Here is a 23,695-nt window from a genome sequence, read left to right as displayed (position 1 = left end):
CCGAGGAGGGCTTCTGGTTTCCAGCGCTCGCGAGGCAGTGGCGGGTGCGGGCTCCGCGGCAGGGCGGCGGGGCGGGAGACCATGCGGAAAGCGGTGTTGGTCACCGGGGCGAGCAGGTGAGGCGTCCTCGGCGGTCGCGGCGGCGGCAGCGGCGGGTCAGGGGTCTCAGGGAGCAGGAAGTACGAGGCGGGCCACCGCCGGCGACCGCCCCCGGGAGCGCGCGTCCCCGGCCTTGCGCGGTGGGACCTCGCGCGAGCACCTGCCCCGCTGTTCCCGGGTCCCCGGCGCGCGACGTCCCGGCGTCCGGCCGCGCAGGGGGCTCGGTAGCCGGTGCCGGAATTGAACGTGATGGCGGAAAAGCAGCCTGGGGCGTCGCGGGGGTCCTGTTGGTGTCCGGGACAGGGGCGCTCTCCACGCCGACCCCCGCCTCCTGCACCTGGTCCGTCTTGTAGTCCCGGTGTCCTGTCTGTGCAGGACGCTGAACCCCGGATATGTGTCGACACCCGTGAGCAGGAGGACGGGGTGGGGGTGGGGTGTGTCATTCCATCCAGCACAGAGCTGGACGCCTGCACACATTGTTACAAAACTAACCGTCTTCTGCAAAGTCCCGGGAGGCGCGCACAGCACCATCACCGCCCGTTTCTAGTTATTCCAGGGTTGCCCGCGTGGACTCCGCCCCCTCTGCGTTCTCTTTTCACTAATGTGAAGAATGTGTGGAGGCGACACCCCCCCAGCCCCAGCCATTCTCCTGCCCGTTGCAGTGGGGAGGGATGAAGGCGGGGGGTATGTCCAATGTCATCTAAAATCCGTCCACTCGGGGCTACCTAGCCGCATCCCTATTAGCTAAGCCAGCGTGGCAGGTGTCTGTGAGTGGCCTGGTTTAGCGTGTCCTCTCCTCAGTGCCCTGAATGAACAACGGATTCGGGGCTTCCCAAGCTGTCCTTGAAGTGACCCAGAGTTGATTTTGTATGTTTGCTTCTTTTGCATACGTTGTGATGGATGCAGTTGGATAATTATCGTAAAGACCTGCTATTCTCAAGTGAGGAGGAACAAGTGTAAATACACCTGATGCTCTGTTGGCAAAGCCCAGGCTCCGGCCACCCCCAGCCAGGCTGGTCTGAGTACTGTTCCCACCCACTGTGCAGTTTCAAATGCCTTTTCTAAGGAGTTTATCTGTCCTTGACTCGTCCTCTTTCCTGGTGCCCAGCTTGTATTTCCTCTTCCTACCTTCTACTTAATCGCGTTGAGTTTTTTCTCTCCTAGTGGTTATTCGATCTCGTAGTAGTTGAGAGGAACCCGCCTCCTGCCGCGGTAGTGAAAGATCCATCCAGTCCTTATCGGGAGCTGCTCTTGCCCCTGATAGTGGCCACCATACCAATGGGGCGTGGAGCCCTTGCCCTTGAGCAACCTAGACAGCAAAGTCAAACATGCACACGGGAAACAGCTCATATGATGCTCTTTTCAGCTCTTGCTGGCGACGCTCTGAATCACGTTCATGAGTGTCGTAACAAGTACAGAAGGAACCCTGCCCGCAGGTTAATCGCTGCATTGAAAGACAGCTCTCATTTGCAGTGCAGTTATTTGTGGGTGACAGCGTTTGCAGAATGAGAGAAACAAAACGGGACAGCGGCCTGAGAGAGGGACTGACTGTTCAGTTGGGGTAGGGGGTTCCTTTCTTTTCATAGTTTTTGAGTCTTTTCTCCCCGCCCGGGCCCCTCATCGGAGCTCACGTTGACAAGGTCGGCTCTCTGAACCGGGGGGAAAGGCCTCTGTGGCACCGCCTGAATTAACACATGTTCCGTGTCCAAACTGACCCCCAGCGGCGTTGGCCTCGCCCTCTGCAAGCGGCTGCTGGTGGAGGACCACGAGCTGCACCTGTGTCTGGCCTGTAGGAACAGGAGCAAAGCGGAAGCGGTCTGCGAGGCTCTGCTGGCCTCTCACCCCCTCGCCGAGGTCAGCATCGTGCAGGTGGATGTCAGCAACCTGCAGTCGGTGTTCCGGGCTTCCGAGGAGCTCAAGCAAAGGTACGCCTCTTGCTGATGGGTTTTCTCTCACCTGATTGTGTCCCACAGCGGCGAACAGAATATGAAAGGGTAGGGAAACCTATGAAGAAAAAGGCGCGGCGCAAGCCGTAGTCGTGCTGGGGAGATCCGTATGGAGTGACTCATCGCACCTTCGTTCTCAATCGTAATCGTGATTATCTCACGGGGATGAATTTATGAGGACGCCTTGATGTGTGGTCAGTTGCATGGGCAGCAAGGTGATTCCTTTCTGAATGCAGTTTTTGTATCTCTCCTCTGTGTACACCTGCATGAAGTAGGTTGGACAGGTGTTGACATTTGCCAGGTGAAGAGCCTGAGACGCAGAGATAAGAGGAATGTGGCTGAGAAGGTGGTTGGACTTCCTGTCGGTTGGGTTGGTCTTAGAGCCCACGTCTACATCCTATTTCTTCGGAGATTATTTCCCCCACAGGTCCATAAAGATTTGTTCACATCGACACAGTAATTGGCATATAACAGGTATCTGAGAAATATTTCGTGTATGAAGGAATAGGGTCCTTGGACGTATAACTCCCTGGAAAGTGTGCACAAAATTGCATACAGGTGCACAGTGCATTTGTTTTCTGGGGAAAGAAGGCATGCTTGCTTTTTTTTTTTTTTGTAAATTGTAAATTCTAGGAAGAATTTATAATCCAAAAAGGTCAGGAGCCCTGCACTGGTCCGTACTGAGCCCCGGAGATATGTGGAATACTTAATTTTCAAACATTTTTGTCCTTGAGGTCCTTTTTTTTTTTTTAACTTTTTTTTAAACATTTATTCGTTTTTGAGGGACAAAGAGAGACAGAGCAGTAGCGGGGGAGGGGCACACAGAATCCAGGCTCTGAGCTGTCAGCACAGAGCCCGACACGGGGCTCAAACCCACAAACTGTGAGATCGTGACCTGAGCCAAAGCCAGACGCTCAATGGGCTGAGGCACCCAGGCACCCCTGTCCTTGAGGTCCTTAAGCCGCTTTGTTTCCGTGGACAGTAAAATGATGTCCAGTAAAAACGAGGAAGGCCTTCTTGGTAAAGGCATCTACTGAAGAATGCAACTTCGTGTTTTGCGTGTGGGAATTGCTGGCCATTTGCCTGTCCCTCTTCCAAAGACACAAGGGACAGGGTGAAGGTGGAAGCCAGCCTTCTTCACCCGGCTCTTCTGGGTGCAGCCTCACCCTGTTGGGAAATCTCACTTCTCACTAGTCCTGAGCTCCTGGAATTTTCTGCCACATCATCCTTCTAAAAAACTGAGAATATCTACATTTCCTATCCCCTGCTCTTCCATAACTTTGACTTTCCAAGTCTGTGAAACCGCACAATAAAGGTATTTAAAAACCCTAGCGTCAGGACAGACGTTTCGAGCTCAAATCAGGTTTCAGGCATTGTTTTCCCCAAACCTTCTCAGCCAGCGTGTCTTTTCTGTTTTGTAGAGATTTCGTGGTGTTTCCTCACTTAGCAGAGAAGAGCCTTTGTCCTCAGTTAAGAGTAGCCCGTGTTAGTACAGTTGACTTTCGAGATTTTAAGTTGTAACGTTCATAGTATTGACTTTTCTCAGTTGCCTTCAAAGTTTCAAGATGTTTAGTTATCACAAGCTTAGTGACTTAGCTAAGGTGCAGTGATTTCACAGGGATTTGAGGCCGCAGGGCAGTCAGGTGGAAGGGAGCACGAAGGTAATACGTGTCTGCCGTCAGCATTTTGTGCAGCTTTGATGTATTTATTTCATCAGCAGAACAGCTCTTGCTGAGCTGAGTGGTGTCTCCCAAAGTTAGGAAATGATAGTTGTAGTAAGAGTCACAAATTTGGGGATGTGTGCTCGTGTCCAGACATATCCATTACTATGTCAAGAATCTCCTGGGCGCCTGGGTGGCTCAGTCGGTTGAGTGTCTGACTTCAGCTCAGATCATGATCTCACGGTTCATGAGTTCGAGCCCCACACTGGGCTCTGCGCTGACAGTGTGGAGCCCACTTGGGATCCTGTCTCTGCCCCGACCCTGCTCATATCTGTCTGTCTCTCTCTCAAAATAAATAAATAACCTTAAAAAAAAAAAAGGATCTCCTGCACTTAATGGCCCCAAATGGTTGTCCACGATGGTAGACCCGAGGTAAATTCGAGCCAAAGAGAGCTTGGGAAGGTCCCTTCCGTTGGCTAATTCAGCACCATTCCTGACACCTGGGTTTTCTGGCCGCACGACTCTCTTCTGTAAGCTACGTGCAGAGGAAAACCAGTAAGAAATTGTAGTTCCATTTTATCCAGACTAGAGCACTTAACGTTCCGTCACTTAATCTTTGAGAGTGGTAAGTATGCCATTTTACTGAAGCCAGACCTGGATCTGGCATTCTGGTGCAATTTCCACCCTTTGCTAAACATTTCCTTTCCATTCCTAGCAAGATGTGTTCATGTTCTTAGATGGAAGTTTGCAAATTAGGTAACGGAACATCCAACAATAGATGGGCCCACATGACTGGTGCTTATGTGGATGGCCCAGTAGTATCCACATCAGCATGTTTAAAAATAATTTTTTATAACTTTTTTATTTTTCAACGTTTATTTATTTTTGGGACAGAGAGAGACAGAGCATGAACGGGGGAGGGGCAGAGAGAGAGGGAGTCACAGAATCGGAAACAGGCTCCAGGCTCTGAGCCATCAACCCAGAGCCCGACGCGGGGCTCGAACTCACGGACCGCGAGATCGTGACCTGGCTGAAGTCGGACGCTTAACCGACTGCGCCACCCAGGCGCCCCATAACTTTTTTATTTTTGAGAGAGAGAGAGAGAGACAGACAGAGGGTGAACAGGGGAGGGCCAGAGAGAGGGAGACACAGAACCCGAAGCAGGCTCCGGGCTGTCCACACACAGCCCGACGCGGGGCTCGAACTCACGAACCGTGAGGTCCTGACCTGAGCCGAAGTTGGATGCTCAACCGACTGAGCCACCCAGGCACCCCTTCCACGTTAGTATTTTAAGCAGTAAATTTAGTAATTAGAGTCATTTGGCTGTTCATTACTTGTAGACTGATCAAGAAATGTTTGTGTGGGATCTGAATTGGTGAGCATGGATGTATTTTAAGGTCCCAGCTTTAGTAGCTACGGCCCGTGTTGTCTTGGGCTGCACACAAGAGGGCACGGAGACCGTGTAATGCGCAGAAGTCTAGGGGATATTCTGAATATTCATGGTGTCTGTGAGTGTCACGAGGGCAGGCTTGCCCCTAGCTCAAGAGGAGTACACTACATTAAGTCTTACATGGGGTTTCAATATGAAAGTGCTCCCTCTGGTCCACATTTCACTGTTCTCTCCATGACGGGTTCCACGACATGTGCCTTCCCCCCATTCAGCTTCCGTAATCTCCTTATATTCTTATGAGCCCCCCTCATCTTGTGATACAGAGGAGCCGGCCACGAACAGTGACAGGTTTCCACATGCATCTTTTGCTTTAGTAGATATCTTGGCATTCAGGTTCCAGCATTAATGGATCAGATTGGGCGATTATCAATATGATATAAATTTTACCTATCAACAGGGAAGATGTGACTCTTTTTTTTTTCTTTTTTTTTTTTAATGTTTATTTATTTTTGAGACAGAGACAGAGACAGAGCATGAACGGGGGAGGGGCAGAGAGAGACACAGAATCCGAAGCAGGCTCCAGGCTCCGAGCTGTCAGCACAGAGCCCGACGCGGGGCTCGAACTCACGGACCGTGAGATCATGACCTGAGCTGAAGTCGGACGCTTAACCGACTGAGCCACCCAGGCCCCCCCGTGACTCTTTAAAAAAAAAAAAAAAGGCAAAATGTTTCTAAGACCAGAAGGAGAGTTGGTTTAGTAGACCGAGGGTGGCCGTGTGCAGATCCTAATTGGGATGACGGAGGTGGGAGGAGTGTTGATCTGAGATGTAACTTCAAAACCCAGCCTAGCTCCCCAAATTCTGTTTGCAGCCACCGTCAAAAAAAAAAAAAAGAATACTCAGATGTTTCTTGTGGCTAAAGAGAAACCGTTGAGAAAGAAGTGGGTGTAATGTATGATGTGTTGTACATTCCCTTCCACTGGCTGTGGCCGCTTTTTTTGGTTCAGAAAGTGTTTTCTGTCCCTCATAGGCTTTCTTTATTCCAGTTGCTCTCGGGATAATGAACCGTCTTATCGTGGTGTTTTCCTTGCAGGTTTCAGAGATTAGACTATGTCTATCTGAACGCTGGGATCATGCCCAACCCACAGCTGAATATCAAAGCGCTTTTCTCTGGCCTCTTTTCAAGGTAATGTTCAATTTCTAGATGAACCGAGTGGAAGGAACCCATTCCTTTTTTTGCCTGGTTTTGCCCTCGGCAGGTTAAGTTAGGGGGCTGAGGGGCGGTGGCCAAGAGTTGAGACAGGAAGTGTTGCAGCCGCATCATGAAAGAAAAGCATCTGTCTTTTGTGGGAGAGGCTGGAAGTCCTGGATCTCAGGGTGTTCTAGGTCTCCAGGACATTCCAAACGGCTGGATGTTTCAGAAGGTACATTTCTAGGGGCGACTGGGTGGCTCAGTCAGTTAAGCCGCCGACTTCGGCTCAGGTCATGATCTCACGGTCCGTGAGTTTGAGCCCCGCGTCGGGCTCTGTGCTGACAGCTCAGAGCCTGGAGCCTGTTTCAGATTCTGTGTCTCTTTCTCTCTGACCCTCCCCCATTCATGCTCTGTCTCTCTCTGTCTCAAAAAATAAATAAACATTAAAAAAAAAAAAAAAAAAGAAGGTGCATTTCTAGTCTGCCTGGGTGTGATTAGCAGGAAGAACATTTCAGAATCAGGCAGCATTGTCTGCGAGACTCCAGTATCCACGAGACTTGCTTTGGAAGTATCTCCCAGCTCTGTGGCAGGTGCTTTGCCCGGTGAGCTGGGGAGCGCACCCAGCTAAAAGTGCCCCTGGGAGATTCTCCATACGGAGTAGCACAGTGGCTCCAGAAGTGTTTGACCGTGACCTGTAGTACGAAATATACCTTATTTTGTGACCTCGTGTACCTATACATAGATATTCATACTCTTTTTGCACGCTCCTTACTACGTTGCTGCTTTTATTTTACTTCTCTTCCATCACACACACACGCTGGTCTTGACCTAATAAGTTGATCTCATGGCAAATCACCGTGTTCATATGTTGGGTGCTTCAGGAATTCCCCGTAGAAAACTAACCTGTGTAACTTTCGCAGTTAAACATCAGTTTGTGCTGGGGTGAGACATTTTCCCCTTGGCATGGCTGTTATTACCCCACAGAGGTTCACCTGCACCCCAATGTGGGAAATGGTGAGAGAATTTTAGCAGCAAGTTTTTTGTGTCAGGTTCCCGTTGGTGGTAGGAGTTAGAGGCATGTAAATATGTCTCTGAATTGGGAGAAAGGAAGCATTTTTGCGTCTTATTATGCACTCACAGTGACACAGTCTGAGAAATTGACATTTTTATTCTTTTTAAAAAAGTGTTTAGGGCGCCTGAGTGGCGCAGTCGGTTAAGCGTCCGACTTCAGCCAGGTCACGATCTCGCGGTCCGAGAGTTCGAGCCCCGCATCGGGCTCTGGGCTGATGGCTCAGAGCCTGGAGCCCGTTTCCGATTCTGTGTCTCCCTCTCTCTCTGCCCCTCCCCAGCTCGTGCTCTGTCTCTCTGGCTCTCAAAAATAAATAAAACATTAAAAAAAAACTTAAAAAAATGTTTACTTCTTTTGTGAGAGACAGAGTGGGGGAGGGGCAGAGAGAGAAGGAGAGAGAGCATCCCAAGCAGGCCCCGCATGCTGTCAGCACAGAGCCCGACACGGGACTTCGAACCCACGAACCGTGAGATCATGACTGGGGCCAAGATCGAGTCGGCTGCTTAACCAGCGGAGCCACCCAGGAACCCCACGTTTTTATTCCTGATGTTATAGGATCAAGGAAAATGTAGTTTTGGGGCAGGGGAGGGGCAGCAGGGAGCGTTTTTCAGGATCTTCAGTTAAAGAAGCTTTTAAAAGTCATACAATTGTCTTCTCCTCTTTCAGAAAAGTGATTCATATGTTCTCCACAGCTGAAGGATTGCTGACCCAGGAAGATCAAATCACTGCCGACGGGCTCCAGGAGGTGTTTGAGACCAACGTCTTTGGCCACTTCATCCTGGTAAAAAGACTTGGGGCTCATTCGGCTCAAGTTAGTGTTGCAACCTTGAAGGCTCACATGGCTGCAGCCCAGGGCTCTTTGTTCAGCTCACAAATTCCTGGCTAGCATTAAGTCGTTGAGTACTTAAATAGGATGATTGCTGTACTCTCTGAAAACATTGCTTCCCTAAAGCAGTGTATTGATACATTAATTTTTTTTTTTTGACATTGGCTCTAGAGAGTGGAGAGAAAAGTGCGAAAGAGGCACACGGCGTGTGTGTATGCGTGTGTGTGTGCGCGCGTGCGTGCACGCGTGCGCAGAACTGTGAGAAAGTATACCAGTCCTGTTCTGAATGTTCTTTGACACTGGGCTTGGCATCAGATAGGATGGGGTGGTGGGCAAGCCGTTGTTAAATGGGAATTCATACCCGATCTTTTATTGATTGGGTTTCTTGGGTGTGATTGCGGATTCTTGGGTGTCTATACTGCGTTACAGTTCCAGGCACGCGCGTGGAGTTAAGCGGGAGATGTGCAGTTTGCCTGGCTTGTTCAGGGCTCTTGCCTCAGGCTTGACCCCATGGGACAGCTTTACTGTCTGCTTGAAGTAATGCCAGACCACGTTGCTGGTTGCCTGTAATTCCTTGGTGTTGGAGGGACTCCTCCTGATGCTGGGTTGGCCAGCGCAGAACCTGTATTTCTGACGCCTTTTTATTCGCCGCCACCTGTCTCCACCTTAAGCCTAATTTCCCTTAAAATTGGACCTCTTTCAGCACCAGCCTGTATTTGCAATAAATGAAGGTGTAGCCAAACTCTGGAACAGTATGGACCCGTTCAAAGACATGTGATAAATATTTTGCAGTTCTGTGGGACGGCTTCTAGCATTTTATCATAAAGAAGGACTAGCGAGGCATAATGTGTATAGTGTGGTCTCGTGTATGTAAACACACAGGAGAAGATGCATCCTCACAGACTGTAGATAAATGTGTATAATATTTCTGGAATGATACAGAGGAAGCTGGGAGCACTGGTCACCTTGACGAACTCGGGTACCAGGGTATCAGCAAGGAGGGGGACTCTCATGTTTCAGTCTATAACCTTTAGTGCTGTTTAGTTAATGCGATGTGGTGTTACTTTTTCAATGGCAAAAGTTCGTTAAAACGTAAAGTCAGAACGGGATTGAATTCTTGTCTGGTCTTTGTTTTTATACCTTTCCACAGATCAGTTATCTAGTATTTCCTGTATCTTTTTATAATACTCGTTCTTTGCCCTCTTCTTGAATTATTAAATTCATCGATAATGATAGAAGATAATTATTGCTATTACGACTCTGTGAGTTTTTTGATGAATCTAGTGTTTAAAAATTAGGTTGTTCAGAAGATCAAGCATTGGGGTCATCTGGGTGAGGGGAATGGTGGAGGAGAGTGGTGGCCGTGGGCAGAGTTAGCACAGGTGTCCTGGTGACACAACCCAGCCTGTGGGTCCTTTGACGGGTGGGCAAGGCAGCTGGAGTTTGGGAATTGATTTGTCTAATAAAATAATCAGGAGGCTTAGAATGCTTCCCACTCTCTTCAAATAGGTTTAAGAATCTTACCACTTTCTATGGAACACAAACTTGGATTCTAGGTTCCAGGTGTCAGTGCATTTTATAAATGGATCCATCCCAAGTTTGATCCATATGCAACATGACCAAACTTTTAGGATCGTTACAAAGTATAGAGGTAATTTCCGTGAAGTTCCAAGCACAGAGTGGTACCAGTTAACTTGATTTAGTCTCGTGTTTTTGAGTTTTCTTGCTTGCATTTGATTTATTCATCACAAATGTGGATGGAGTGCATCTGGAAACTTTCCTAGGTTTTTCTTTAGTAAGTTTTTTGTTTGTTTTCCAATGGTTTGATTTACAGAATTATTGCAAATATAGTACAGAGAGTTCCTGGACCCCCAGTTTTCTGTCTCATTTAACACCTTTCCTTGATGTAGTACATTTGTTGCAATCTGAGAACCAACCTTGTTACTAGCAGGAGTCCAAACTTCATTCAGATTTCTTCAATTTTCTAAGATCCCATCTTGGATACCACAGTACATTTAGTAGCTGTCCCCTTAGGTTCCCCTTGGTTGTGACAGTTGTTCAGACTGCCCTTGGTTTTGATGACCTTGACAGTTTTGAGGATCACTGCTGAGGTATTTTGTAGGCAGCCCTCAGTTGGGATTTGTCTGAAGTTTTTCTCGTGGTTAGACTTGAGTCATGTGTGGGAGGAGGACCACAGAGGTTAAGTACCATTCTCATCACATAATATCAAGGGTGTGGAACTGTCAACGTGGCTTATCAGCGTTGATGTTCTCTTCGATCCCCTGGCTCAAGGTAGTGTCGGTCAGGTTTCTCATTGTCAAGTTCCTCTCTGGTTTTTCTCTCCTTTTCCATATTGTACTCTTTGGAAGAGAGTTAGTGTGTGTAGCTCACACTTAAGAGGTTGTGTTTGACCCCCTGAAGGGTTGATTATCTACCTAAATTATCTGGAAGCTTTCTGCAAGAAAGATTTGTCCGTTCCCCATTTAATTCTTTTTTTTTTTTTAACATTTATTTAGTTTTGAGAGAGAGTGAGTAGGGTCGGGGCAGAGAGAGAGAGGGAGACACAGAATTTGAAGCAGGCTCCAGGCTCTGAGCTGTCAGCACAGAGCCTGATGCGAGGCTTGAACTCATGAATCATGAGATCATGACCTGAGCTGAAGTTGGATGCTTAACCAACTGAGCCACCCAGGGCCCCCCCCCCACACCCATTTAATTCTTTATGCAATCATTTCTTGGTCGATTTGATCTCAAAAAAGCTAAAAAGTCATTTATTATATTCACGTGGGCTTGCGGATACTCATTTCCTACTTTGAGTTGTAAATACCGTATTTTGTGCAAAAAAAATGATTTGCTCAAGTTGTGTCCCTTTGGGCCATTGGGGGTGCTCTCTGTTGGATCCTGCATGTCTTTGACATAGCCTCATTGTCATGGTTTCCCGTTTTTGTTTTGAGCATGCCCTTTCTGGCACTACACGATGCTGTGGGCTCATCGGTACATTTCCTGCCCCAGTCCTAGAATCCACCTTTTCTCTAAGGAGATCTGGTTCCTCTTGCTGGACACTGGTATTAGAAACCAAGATTCGAGGGCTCGTTGCTATTGATGCATCAGTAGCTTCTAGGCTGACGGAGCAGGGAGAGAATCCGTGCATAGTAACCCATGTATATGTTAGTATATGTTATAGTGATGTTATAGTATATGTTATAAATCTTTTTATATGTAACCATCTGTATCTTTATGAAGCTAAACATCAGTTCGTCTGATGTCTCGAACTCATTTCCACATGGATCATTCTGGCCTCCTCTCTCATGTGTCTGTAAGAGCCCCCCCCCGGCAACGACCTACCTGTTCAGTCGCAGCATACATTTATAGTAGTTTCCCGGTTGTTACCCTGTACGCCTCCGGTAGATTTTGATCCATTTTTTGTTCCTTTTTTGTTCTTTTTTAAATCTCCTTCAGATTCAGGAACTGGCACCTCTCCTCTGTCACAGTGACAGTCCTTCCCAGCTTATCTGGACATCGTCTCGCAATGCGAGGAAATCGAATTTCTGCCTTGAGGACATCCAACACAGCAGAGGCCAGGAGCCCTACAGCTCCTCCAAGTACGCGGTTGACCTGCTCAGCGTGGCTGTGAACAGGAACTTCAACTCGCGGGTGAGTCCTGTCTCCGTGACGCAGAAATGGCAGGGTGGCGATTTCTGAACTACAGTTGATTTTCTGGTCACCTTGGCTTTCTGTTAGAAGATGCGGTACTGTTTCTTGAGCAGGATTGCCGTGAAGACAAGAGAAGACATGAATAGGAGTGACAGGTGGTGCATGTCAAAGTTTTAGGGCAGAGATAATTAGCTCCTGGCCTTGGGTACACGGGCATTCATTCGCCGTCCCGTAGCTCCTCAGCAGCTCTGGCTTCCGCAGCAGAACGGGACCCACGAATGATGCGAGTATGTACTGTGAAGCACCTGCTGCGTTTCAGGTGCTGTATCTTTACCTGTGTGTGTCATTCAATGCCTTTCCTGTCCCAGGGACAGTGCGGACAGTAGGTCTGAGTATCCCCATCTTCAGATGAGGGTTAGGTGATTGCCCCCAGCCGTCACGCACAACTCGTTACTAATGGTAGAGCTCAGAGTTGAGCCCAGGGCCGTGTGACTGTAGGGTGGAATTTTCCCACTAAACCATGCTGTGTCCCAGTGTCTGCCATATCAGGTGCTACAGGACAGCCAGGGGTGACAGAGCCTTCTGCACAGTGGGCTTGGGTGACGCTCCAGAGCTCTGTCTTTATGAGGACGCTGGGTTTAGGGGGTGTGTCTTTGCAGAAGGCAACCCTTGTCGGTCTCGCTGGCTCCTTGTGGCCTCTGTGGTCTGGAACTCACTGCTGCTCTGAATGTCTCTCTTGTTCGGGTCTAAAATCTTAACTGAAAATCTCCAGTCTTTCCCATGGCATTTTCCTTTGTTTGCTTTGACTCTGCTGTTTGAGTGTGGGACTGTGGGGAAATTTAATTCCACTAATATTTACAAAAGACCTACCGCGTGTAGGGCACTGGGCCAGGCTTAGGGTTGCAGAGAAAGGAGAGAGAAAAAGATAACCAAGGAGCTGTCTGCCCTTGCCGGACCTTCTCTGATGATACGTCAGAAATAGTCTAAGACTTTTTTTTTTTAATTTATTTATTTCTGAGAGAGAGCACACGCAGGAGAGAGGCAAAGAGAGGGAGACAGGATCCTAAGCAGGCTCCGCACCGTCAGCGCAGAGCCTGATGCAGGGCTCGAACTCGTGAACTCTGAGATCGTGACCTGAGCCAAAATCAAAAGTCAGCCAGTTAACCGACTGAGCCACCCAGGCGCCCCCATAGTCTGGGCCTTCTGTGATAGTCTAGACCTGGTTTATTCTGGAATGGACACCTTGTCAGGTGGAGCTCTCTCTTCTGTGGTCCGGGTCCTAGAACCGTGCCTCTCAGTGAAGAGTCGAAGCTGAGAACATTCCCCTAGTACTGGATTGGAATCCTTGGACAAATTATCTCATCTCCCCGTGCCTCAGTTTCCTCATCTGAAAAACAGTGCCTGCTTCACAGATTCGTTAGGAGGGTTGAAGAGGGGCCGGGTGTGATGCAGTCGCAGCCGTGGTCTCGGAATGCGCTTGTGTGTGCACACGAGGGTGTGCCTGCCCACACGCACCTGTCGGGTTTGCAGGTGTGTGCAGATACGAATGTGATCGTGTGGGTGGTGTGTGCATGTGTGGAGGTGCCCCGGGTGTACAGAAGGCGTGTGGTCTATGTGTGTGCACCTGTGCTGGTACGTGTTTGTGTGGCCATCATCATCAGGATTATTATTGTTATTATTATTTCTTGAGTTCGTGTGTTGGTCTAGTTGTTAGCCCCCTTCTGAGGTTCCTTGAGATGTTTAAAAAGTTGTCACAACTGCTTGTTTCCGGCAGCTCCCTTTTGGGGGCAAGGTCAGAGTGGATTAGCTGCTCTTTTCGTAAAAGGCTCTGGGATTTTGCATATGTTTTAATTGTCCAGTAAGCTTTGGGATTTCATCTTTTACAAGAAAGGGAGTTTTGGCTAATGCTGCTGCCTTCTAACATCTGTATGATTGGTTTTCCTTTTTTTTTTTATATATACATTTATTGTTGAGAGACAGAGAGAGACAGAGCATAAGTGGGGGAGGGTCAGAGAGACGGGAGACCCAGAATCCGAAGCAGGCTCCAGGCTCTGAGCTGTCAGCACAGAGCCCGACGCGGGGCTCGAACCCACGGACCGCGGGATCGTGACCTGAGCCGAAGTCAGACGCTTGACCAGCGGAGCCACCCAGGCGCCCCAGGCGAACTCCATCCTTTTAAAGGCTTGTAGCACTGGAAATGCTGGTGGGTCCGTGCAGGCTACCTGGTAGAGTTTAATCGTTCATTAATGACCCGTCACACTCGTCTGCGAACCACTCAGGTCCTCACAGCTGATTCCCTGTGACGTGTGGGGGGACCGTGTTCTTGGACGAGGCTGCCTCGTTTGTTTCTTTTGTTGCTCAACGTTAGAACATCATGCGTGTCAGGGACCTTGGGTTTCAGTTCACAGGTTTCTTCGCTTAGGACTGAGTAGGCCCTGACTTCCTAGCTAGCTGCCAGAATAAGAAATCCTCCTCAGCCATCTGCGGGGGGGAGCTATGTTACTTTCCTGGGAAGAATTTGGGGTCGCTGGTGAGTCCAGGCTCTTAACTGTTTTCAGGGGACCTTTGGTGGACCACAGGATCCCCGGGCATTGGATTGTCTGTGTCAGGCACCATCAGACCTCTGCAGCTCTGAATAAAGAAAGCAAAACTCTAGCTTCTGTTACCCAGGGCGCTTTCTGTCCACTGACCAGTTGGTGGTACACTGATGTGTCCTATTTCCTTTTAAAAGAAAACATAAAATTACAAGCGAGAAGAGTAGGAGTTAAAATGGTCAGCAGCTACGTGAGGTAAAATGTAGTAAAAATTGACCTGAATAAACTAGCAAGACGAATCCCAGTGCTCCAGGGATTAGTAAAGCCTGCACAGGGCCTTCCTGGTAGCTGGGCTCTCTTCCTAGGGCAGATCTTTCTAAAATGACAGGTGCCGGGCTAAGGAGCTGATGGAGGGCTGGCTGCGCGAGGGGTGTCTGTGGCGCCACACGCAACCCTCCATTCCCCTCACGGCACGAGCTCCCCCCTCGAGCTAGAGGTGTGCTTCTTCTGTGCCTGCGGGGGGCAGACCCAGGCTTTTAGGTTTGGCTGTCTGTGACATGTAGATCAGAAACTTCTTGAAGGCAGACACCGTACTGGAAATGTCTTCTTCATCTTCAGGACTTACTACGATCAATAAACTGGCCTTCGATTACGCCAACACGTCACAGACTCGGGTAACCAGATCCTGCTTTTCTCTTCCAGCCTCTAGTGTGGCTGTTCTTTGTACTGGGAGTTTCTTGAGAGCAGAGAAGTGCCTCTCCGTAGCGAGCTCTCTGCACGTGATTCTTACGCCGAAATGGCTTGCCCACCTTCGAGGGCAGCTCAGAGCACAAACCCTCCGCGCCCTGGCTTCCTGGCTCATTGGCATCTCTCCTGTATTCAGGAGCATGTAGATGGGCTGCGTTGGTATGCACGGAATTTGAGTCTTACGACTGCTCCTGTCTCTGCTCCCAGGGTCTGTATTCCAGTGTGGTGTGCCCGGGTACCATGGTGACCAATATGACGTGTGGAATTCTCCCTCCCTTTGTGTGGACACTGCTGATGCCAATCATATGGCTGGTGAGTGACAGACGCTTCTGCTCCTACTTTCTCTTCGACTTGGGACCCAAAAGGTGTGTTTAAGGGTTGGGAAATGATCTAAGCAGTTGAACCAGAAGGTGGCAGGGTTTCATTTCGTCGGAGGTTCCTTAGTAAGGAACCTCTACGTCTCCCGCAGCACCAGCCATCTGAATGGCCCCTTCTCTTTAAGGGAATGAGCCTTTGATCATGCATCATAGCTCCCAAGAGTTCTAGGATGGCATAATTTGGGGAAATCTGTGTTAGGTGACGTTAAAGTGGATTTCTCTGAGCCGTCAATGCATTGAAAGTTCCCACAAGAAGGGAATGGCTGTGCATTGTGTGACCACGGAACCATGTTTTTGCTCATTTGTTTTTGTTTTGTGCTTTGGGCATGTGGCAGGACCAGAGTTTTCACAGCACACGTTAGAAAATGCTTGCTTACGGGAAAGGTTTCTCTCTCGCAGAGCTCTGGCAGAAAACGTCCCTCTGTTGTGGCAGGCAAGGGGAAAAGATGAGAAGGAAACACGCCTCCGTGTTAAAAGTGGCTGGCTCAGAATGATGGCGATTATGTGATATTTCTCTTCTAGACTTGTGATACTTAAGTGTTCAGTGATACGAAATGCAAGTTAACCTTTTTCAGTATGTGAATGAATAATGCTTTGGTGACTCTTCTAAACCACCACAAAATGACTGTCGTTTTCTTTTCCTCAGCTTCGCTTTTTTGCAAATGCTTTCACTCTGACACCGTACAATGGAACAGAAGCCCTGGTAGGTCGCTAGAGTTGCAGTAGCTTGTACGGTCGCTAAGCTGATATAAATGTATTTACATACGTGTTTTAAATGTTTACTTATTTTTAAGAGAGAAAGAGTGCGAGCGGGGGAGGAGCAGAGAGAGGAGGGACAGAGGATCCGAAGCAGGTTCCGTGCTGACAGCAGAGAGCCCAATGTGGGGCTCGAACTCACGCACCGTGAGATCGAGGCCTGAGCCAAAGTCGGATGTTCAACCGACTGAGCCACTCAGGTGCCCCAGAGCAGATATAAATTGCAGCTCACTGATAGTGGAAACAATCTCAACAGAAACGATAGGCTATGTAAATCATCAGCGTCCTGTTTTGGACTAAGGGGGACCATAAGGCTGAGTGCAGAGTATTAGGAGTGAAGTTTAAGTTTAGTATCCACCGTAGCCCTGGATACCATGGTTGTAGGGACAGCACGTCTGTGGAAGCAAAGCCCGCCAACAGCTAGAGAGCAGAGCAGCGGAACACTACAGGGGCAGGCAGAGCAGGATGGTCGCCGGGCCCTCGGTTCCATGGAGAAGGTCATCTTGCAGGCCAAGAGTACAGGCGACACAGTCCAACTCCCGTTTCCTTATACGAAGATTCTCTTTCCTCTGTTTAAATATTAGAGAATCGGTTTGTTGCTTTGTTAGAAAACCAGTGCATTTCCTTAAATCACACGTGACAAGTGGATCCCGTGTGGCAGACATGATTACGCAAGTGCTGTCCCTGAGGGTTTGTCAACCCAGGGCCCAAGGATGCCCTCTGCTAACGGATCCGAATTGTCACACGAGATGAAGCTTATCTGTCCTCTGTCACTGTAGTGCTTGTACTTAGCAGCCTCTTAAATCTTGGCTGAGTTGAAATTAACCAAAGAAAACATGAAAGAAATTGGTTGCCACTCTTGTTTTGGTAAACGTTGCAGAAATGAACGCATTTATTATAGGGACATAAATTGATTGTAGAAGCAAGTGCTTTTAAGCCACTTCTAATGAGTCCTTAATATATTTGCCAAAGCATTAGAGACAATGTGATTACTTGTTGACATCCCAGATACTGAAAATCAGGTGTGGCGGTCAAGTATATACTGAGCGTCGGCGGTGCGAGGAACACTTAGAAGACAAAACCTCCAGGTACTAAGGCGCTTAGAGTCGTATTTGGAAAAAAAGAGAATGTCGAAAATAAAATAGGCGAGAAAATAAGACATTCTGTCATCAGGTGGTAAGTCCTCGGACTAATCACCGGGGGATCAGTGGGAGCCGGGCTGGTTGAAGCAGGCTTTGCTTCCTTGGTCTGGGCTCTGAGGGATAAGTTGGCTCTGGATAGGACAGCGTGACGCACGTCACAGTTTAAAGAAATCTGTTGTGACCCTGCTGTTTTTTCCTAAAATGTCGATGGATGAGTCCGTATCCCCCTGACTGCCATTCAGTGATGGTTGTAGATGCTGGTGGATGTGGGTGGATGGGGATTTGGGTACAGCGCACGTGCAGGAAGGATCTCAGGTGAGATTCACCTCCTTACGTGGGCTAAGCCGGAGTGGCCGAAAGCACAGTGGTTGAGGGCGTGGACTCTGGAATTCTACGGATTCTCTTCAGATCCCACGTCTCCGGTTTCTGGCTGCGAACGCCGGGGCACATGTTTTCATTTGCTTTTATCATTGTCGGCAAAACAGGAATTCCAGGCACGGACGAGAGGAAGCTTTACTATAAAGCGTTTTGTGTGTTTCAGCGTTAACGATTTCAAAGAAAACTGTCCTAATGAAAACAGTATAGTTCTGGCAGGTGCATGGACAGGTCAGTGGAGTAGAATAGGAAATTCAGGACAGGCCCCCAGCACACAGGCATCTAGTATATGACAACGATGGCCTTCCAAATTAGTGGGAGAGAGGGGTTATTCTAGAAATTGTGCCAAAAAATAGAATAGGATCTTCATACCTCACACCCAAATAAAACTCTAGATAAATTCAAAGATTTACACACGACGGAGTTAAAATATATAATGACTAGAAGGAAATATGGGGGACGTTTCTAAATCGTCTAAGAGTGTGGGGACATCCTTACTCCCAGGAACAGACTGAACATTTTGATTAAATAAAAGTAATCAAATTTTGTGTGACCCAAATCCTCACTGTAAATCTACTCCAAAGACTAACCACGATGCCCAAGAAAAGGTACCTGGCACTCATATCACAGTAACAGGTTAAGTTTCTTCCTGGTTAAGGAGCTTCAACAGTCCAGAGAAACAACAACCTATTGGAACAGTGGGCAAAGGGTGTGAACAGAGAGTTCTTAAACTGTCTTAATCGCACGGAAAGGTGCTCGACCTTACTCAAACTAGGAGGCAGCCCCCTTAAGGCTGTAATGAGATGGTTTCTCAACTCTGATCAGCAAAGATTAGAAAGTTTGGTACCGCACTGTCCTGTCAGGGGCGTAGAGAGAGAGCGTTCTCCCATCTAGCCAGGGGGAGGGTTGACTGACGTAGGCTGGATCAAGGACTGTTGGGCAAGATCATTCAAAATAACACACGCACGTCCCCTTGACCCAGAAATTCCATCATTGATATTTATCTTACAGATGTTCTCAGACTTAGATCATTCGCTGCAGCGTGGTTTGTACTAGCAGAGGCTGGAGACCACGTGTATGTCCATCCTTTGGAAATTGATTGTGTACATTACATCTTTGATTGATTGTGTCAATTTCCATCCATGAGATAGAACACTGTTTCTTTAAAAAAGAATGAAACAGCTCTCTATTTACCGAGTTGAAAATATCTCAAAGGGCCTATTGTTCAAATGAAAATGGCAAAGTATCGAATAGTATACATTTGGCTTCCATTTGAGTAAGAGAAAAGAATATACAAGCTTTTAAGCAAATACCTTTTCTTTGGAGGAATATGTAAGATACTAGCTTGCTTCCAGAGGGGAGAGCTAGATGGCTGGAAAATTGTGAAGGTAGGGAGACTTACTTTTTACCAGAACATCTCCTGAATGGTGTTCACGTTCAGGCCTATTAAGAACGTGAAATAACGTAACAATATACGTTGTACTTACCGTGGCATGAGCTGAGTATCAACTCTGAAAAAGCCCGTCTCTATGCTGTGAACTTCAATTTGGGATTAAGGGGAGAGATGGCTAAAACACAAGGGGTCTTTGCTTTAAATAAATTTTCTAAGAGGACCATTCCTTCAGGGTACAGTAGTGGTTCGTGAAGACGTTACAGTTCGCTGATGATATTCAAGAGAAGGTTTAGAGTTTGTTTGGAGCTTGGTAAAGTGCTGATTATCAATCCCCACCAGCCTCACTCATGTCGGGCAGAAGAAGAAAAGAATCATGGACACCCTCTTCCTTCCTAGGTATGGCTTTTCCACCAAAAGCCCGAGTCTCTCAATCCCCTGACCAAATACCTGAGTGCCACCACTGGCTTTGGAAGCAATTACGTAATGACCCAGAAGGTAAATGTGTTTACACTGTGGCTCGGCTGCTGAACTGGCCCTCATGGCGTCCCGGCTTCCCTTCCCTCGTTTCCCGTTCTGGTCACTGGCATCACACTGGCCTGTTTTCCTTTCCATCTGCTCCCTCCTGCCTCCTGCCTCCGGGCCTTTGCATGTCCTCTGAATGTCTACCTCTTCTTTCAACTGACGGACAATTTCTGATTACGCTTGAGACCTCGGCTTGTCCCTCAGCCCTGTGTGACCCGGTAGCCCAGGTCCAGGGCCTCCGTCGTAGGCTCTCTTGACATCTCATACCTCTTCTGTGTAGGATTCATTCAACGTCGGACTTCTCTGGCCAACTGTAAGCTCTGTGAGCCGGAGGATTATACCCCCTTTTCGAGCACGTTGCCTCGCATGTGATAGGTGCTCAATAGATGTGCTGCAACTTGGGTGAAACATGAAGCGTCTGAGTGAAGTTAACTTCCCTTTGGGTGTTCAGTTCTGCTCGCGACAGTTACTGGCTTCCGTGCATTGGTATTTTCAGGAGGCAGGGGATGAACTGTTTTTTAGACTCCGTATAATCTTCCAGAAAGAAGTCACACATGGAGTGACATATAAGAAAATAGGGAAATTTCTTCTGAACTTACAGAACTATTTTTGTTGTATTTTTGTCCCTGTTAGCAAGGTTTATTTCAGCCTCCCATTTCCCACTGCCTCATTTACGTGGGAGGCATTGGCATAAAATAAAATGAGATGGAGGCAGACCAGTTACCCCAGCGACGTCGCATAATCGGCGGTGGTCTTGTCTGTGTGAGGAACGTGAGGCCTGAGGGGACTGTGCTCTCACTTCCCATGGTGTCTGTTTACTAACAATGAACCTCTGAACCTCCAGCGTTTTCCAAAATATGCCCTGTGGGATTCTGGTTCCTTGAGAAGATTTGCAAAAAGCAGTTTGTCAGCCACGTTTGAGAAATGCCTCGTATTCCCCCTTTTCCGAGGCCTCCACGATGCACACTGGCCCAGGACAGGCTCTGAGAAGTTGCTGCAGTTCCTGTGTGTTTGTGTGTGTGTGTGTGTGTGTGTGTGTGTGTGTGTGTGTGTGTGTGTGTGTGATGTCTCATCCGGCTGTTTCTGTTTCCTGACTCTATGGCTTGTTTTTCCCTTCAAATTTTATGTAGCACTTCATAGTATCCTGAAGAAGAAATCCTTAGGAACTCTGTTGTAAGTTAGTAAGCTTCCTTGTTTACAAATTTTTGTTTTCTTTAACATTTGTTCAGTTTTGGGAGGCAGAACGTGAGCAGGGGAGGAGCAGAGAAAGAGAGGGAGACACAGAGTCCAAAGCAGGCTCCAGGCTCCGAGTTGTCAGCTTCAGTGCCCCACACGGGGCTTGAACCCACGAGCCACGAGATCATGACCTGAGCCGAAGTTGGATGCTTAACCGACTGAGCCACCCAGGCGCTCCAATAAGCTTCCTTTTAAAAAGGCCCTTAGAGGGAATGCCTTGTTTATGAACGGGGAGAAAAATGTTCAATTCCATACACCAAAATACTTTACTGGCATTTCATTGAAATGCATTGAAGAAAGTGTTTTAAATGTTGATTAATTCAGAGAAGTCAGCTTTCTCCTCTGTTCAGAGGTGGGGTTGGAGGAGATCTCGAACACCTCTAACAGTTCCAATATGGAAAAATGCTTGACAGGGTTTAAAATGAATGTAAATGTTATTTCCAGAATGTTAAGTTTTCTTTGATTTTCATCCTCTCAGCTTTGGGAAGAAAGAGACTGTTTTTTTCCGAAGTTTAAGCTCGGTGTTGACCTGAAAAGAGACACCACTTTATTTTATAGGGGGTGAAAGCTTGCTTTTACATACAGTGTATCACTTAAAACAGAAGAGTGTGAAATAACAGCAGGTTAAACAAGATGAAAGCTTAGATTTCTTGCACGTAAAAGCAGTTTTGGAGAGAGGTAGTGATGGGCCGGTATGGCACCCCCCAAATTGTCAGGTCCCCAGGGTCCTTCCGTCACCCCTCTACCGTCCATAAGGTGTGACGCTCATTCTTATGGCTCAAGAGAGCAGTACAGAAGCAGGGAGAAAGGAAGGGATGCCCATGCCTGTAAAGGAGACTCCTGGGCAGTACGACATGCTTCCACTCAGACCTCACTGGCCAAAGCGTGAATGCATGGCACCCGGCGTCTTCAATGGAGCCTGGACACGTGGGCTTTTATCTGGAGGGCAGTGCACGCAGCTGAAACTAGGGCTCCGTATGAAAGAAGGTGGACATTAGGTAGATGGCGGTTTGAGTTCAAAAAAAATCTTTTGATCTTTCTGTTTTGTCCTTATATGACAGTCGGTTGATGTCTTCTGTTACTGGATGCACAGGGGTTAGCGGGGAGAGAAAAACCAGACCTTTCAGTCTTGCTGGGCAAGGGCAGCGTCGGTAGGTTTGGTGAGTGTTGGAGTTTGGTCTTAACACGTCCTCAGGATCTCAGAGTCGGAAACCCCGGCCCTGTCCTCCCGGCCCTGTTCTCTTGTTTCCGGTTCCCTAATGTATGTTGAAGGCCTTCCTTTTACACAGAGCCCATTTGTTTCATTTTTCCTCTCTGGTCATCGCTGTCTTCGCTTCTTTTCTAGATGGACCTAGATGAAGACACCGCTGAAAAATTTTACCAAAACTTACTGGAACTGGAAAAGCACGTTAGGGCCACCATTCAAAAAAGAAATCATCAGAGCTGACCGTTATCCCCTCTGAAACACTGTGTGCCTTCTGGGCATTCTGGACTTCTGTTGAGTTGGATGATGTGCACTTTTGGGAGACCATGAACTAGAAGGGTCTCTTTTCCTTCCTTTCAGGATTCTAAGACCGTGTGTGTGTGTGTGTGTGTGTGTGTGTGTGTGTGCGCGCGCGCGTGTGTGCGTGTGTGTGTGTACCCATGAGAAAAAGATGGGTAAGTAAAATATCAGTTACATAGTCTCCAGGATGGTGTCACAGCAAAATTGTGCGAGGGTCACCCAACCAAGTATGTGCTCATTGGTTCTGCCAACTGGAGCCCAAGGCCCACGGCGTGGGATGAGGTGTGGACCCGAGTAGCCGTGACACAGGCACTCGCTGGTCTTCCACTTGGCCTGCTCGAGCAGGAGAAAGTACTGATCGCCCTCTGAGTGGTAATCTGAGCTCTGTCCCTTTTCTTGTGAACAGTTTTCTTAGGTCTTGTACCTGATTTCTTCCTCCACATGCTGCTTCTAAAAATCCTGACATCGTTAGAATCCTAACAGTCCTAATACAGATACCCATGTAGTTCATCGCAGGAACAGAAGTGTCTTTGTGTTTGCACCACTTGAATCCTGTCTTCTTTTGAAAGTGTCTTTTACTGATGTTGAGGTGGCCCGTGTTAATACCGCGCCCGACCCTTAGCACCATTTGCAGATTGGTTCATTACTGACCAACCTGTGTTCGTGATTATATTTTAACATAGGCACACTTGCAGCAAAACGTGATTTACTCACGTTGTTTCAAATTTTCCAATTGAATAATTGCCGGTGAGCTATCTGCTGGTGTCAGCAGCAGCTGGAAGTGGTTAGGACTCAAGTTTGCGTGATGTGAAGACAAAATGCTATGAGATGCCTAGATGGTTTTGCCCCGAATACAACCAGCACCCTACCTGGATTGTAATAAAGCGAGCAGAAGTTTGAATGACTTAATAAAAGCAAAACAGGTTCTAGAAATGTCATTTCTATACATTCTAAGTATGGATTTTGGTTATGGTTTCTCTAATTTTGTTGCTAGAGATGCCATTGATGACGTTAAACATTCTGTGCGTGAAGAGAAGGACCAAATGGTTCTGCCCGCCCCCCAGTGTCTTTGGGGTTGGAGAGTGGAGGGCAGGCTGGGTTGAACTCTCACAGCCACTCACACTGCAAGTTTGCAGGAAGCACTTTATTGTGGATCTCGGGCTCCACATCAGGGAAGTGGAGTAGTTAGCGTCCTGCTTCCTGTAGTCACGGGTGTGGAGGGACATTAAATGCAATAACACATGGGAATGAATAAAGAGCATTTTTTGAGAATGGT

General features: G+C 47.9%; 1 protein-coding gene across 8 annotated transcripts; it reads left to right on the top strand.

Annotated features, from left to right (window-relative positions):
- HSD17B7 (hydroxysteroid 17-beta dehydrogenase 7) lies at positions 1-23,695 on the top strand. Of its 8 annotated transcripts, none has more exons than XM_047840935.1 (9): positions 1-116; positions 1,821-2,024; positions 6,189-6,281; positions 8,023-8,137; positions 11,639-11,833; positions 15,322-15,426; positions 16,138-16,194; positions 19,554-19,652; positions 22,261-23,695. In XM_047840935.1, exons 1-9 carry the CDS (start codon positions 82-84, stop codon positions 22,360-22,362), a joined length of 1,005 nt encoding a protein of 334 aa, XP_047696891.1. In that variant the 5' UTR covers positions 1-81; the 3' UTR covers positions 22,363-23,695. The 8 variants fall into 8 exon arrangements, 6 of the variants coding, with proteins under 6 accessions (XP_047696891.1, XP_047696894.1, XP_047696893.1 ...); XM_047840938.1 differs by having other exon boundaries at positions 24-116; positions 1,893-2,024; XR_007148255.1 differs by having other exon boundaries at positions 67-116; positions 17,256-19,652; positions 22,261-22,310.

The sequence above is a fragment of the Prionailurus viverrinus genome, chromosome F1 (assembly GCF_022837055.1).
Source record: "Prionailurus viverrinus isolate Anna chromosome F1, UM_Priviv_1.0, whole genome shotgun sequence".
In the NCBI taxonomy this organism is placed as follows: Eukaryota; Metazoa; Chordata; class Mammalia; order Carnivora; family Felidae; genus Prionailurus; species Prionailurus viverrinus.
Note: the sequence above shows the minus strand (reverse complement) of the source record. Positions and strands in the feature narration are given on the sequence as shown.

Coding starts and splice junctions, on each gene's coding strand:
- HSD17B7 (XM_047840935.1), top strand. CDS start 82: ATGCGGAAAGCGGTGTTGGTCACCGGGGCGAGCAG. Junction 2,025..6,188: donor TCCGAGGAGCTCAAGCAAAG/GTACGCCTCTTG, acceptor TTTTCCTTGCAG/GTTTCAGAGATTAGACTATG. Junction 19,653..22,260: donor ATTACGTAATGACCCAGAAG/GTAAATGTGTTT, acceptor CTTCTTTTCTAG/ATGGACCTAGATGAAGACAC.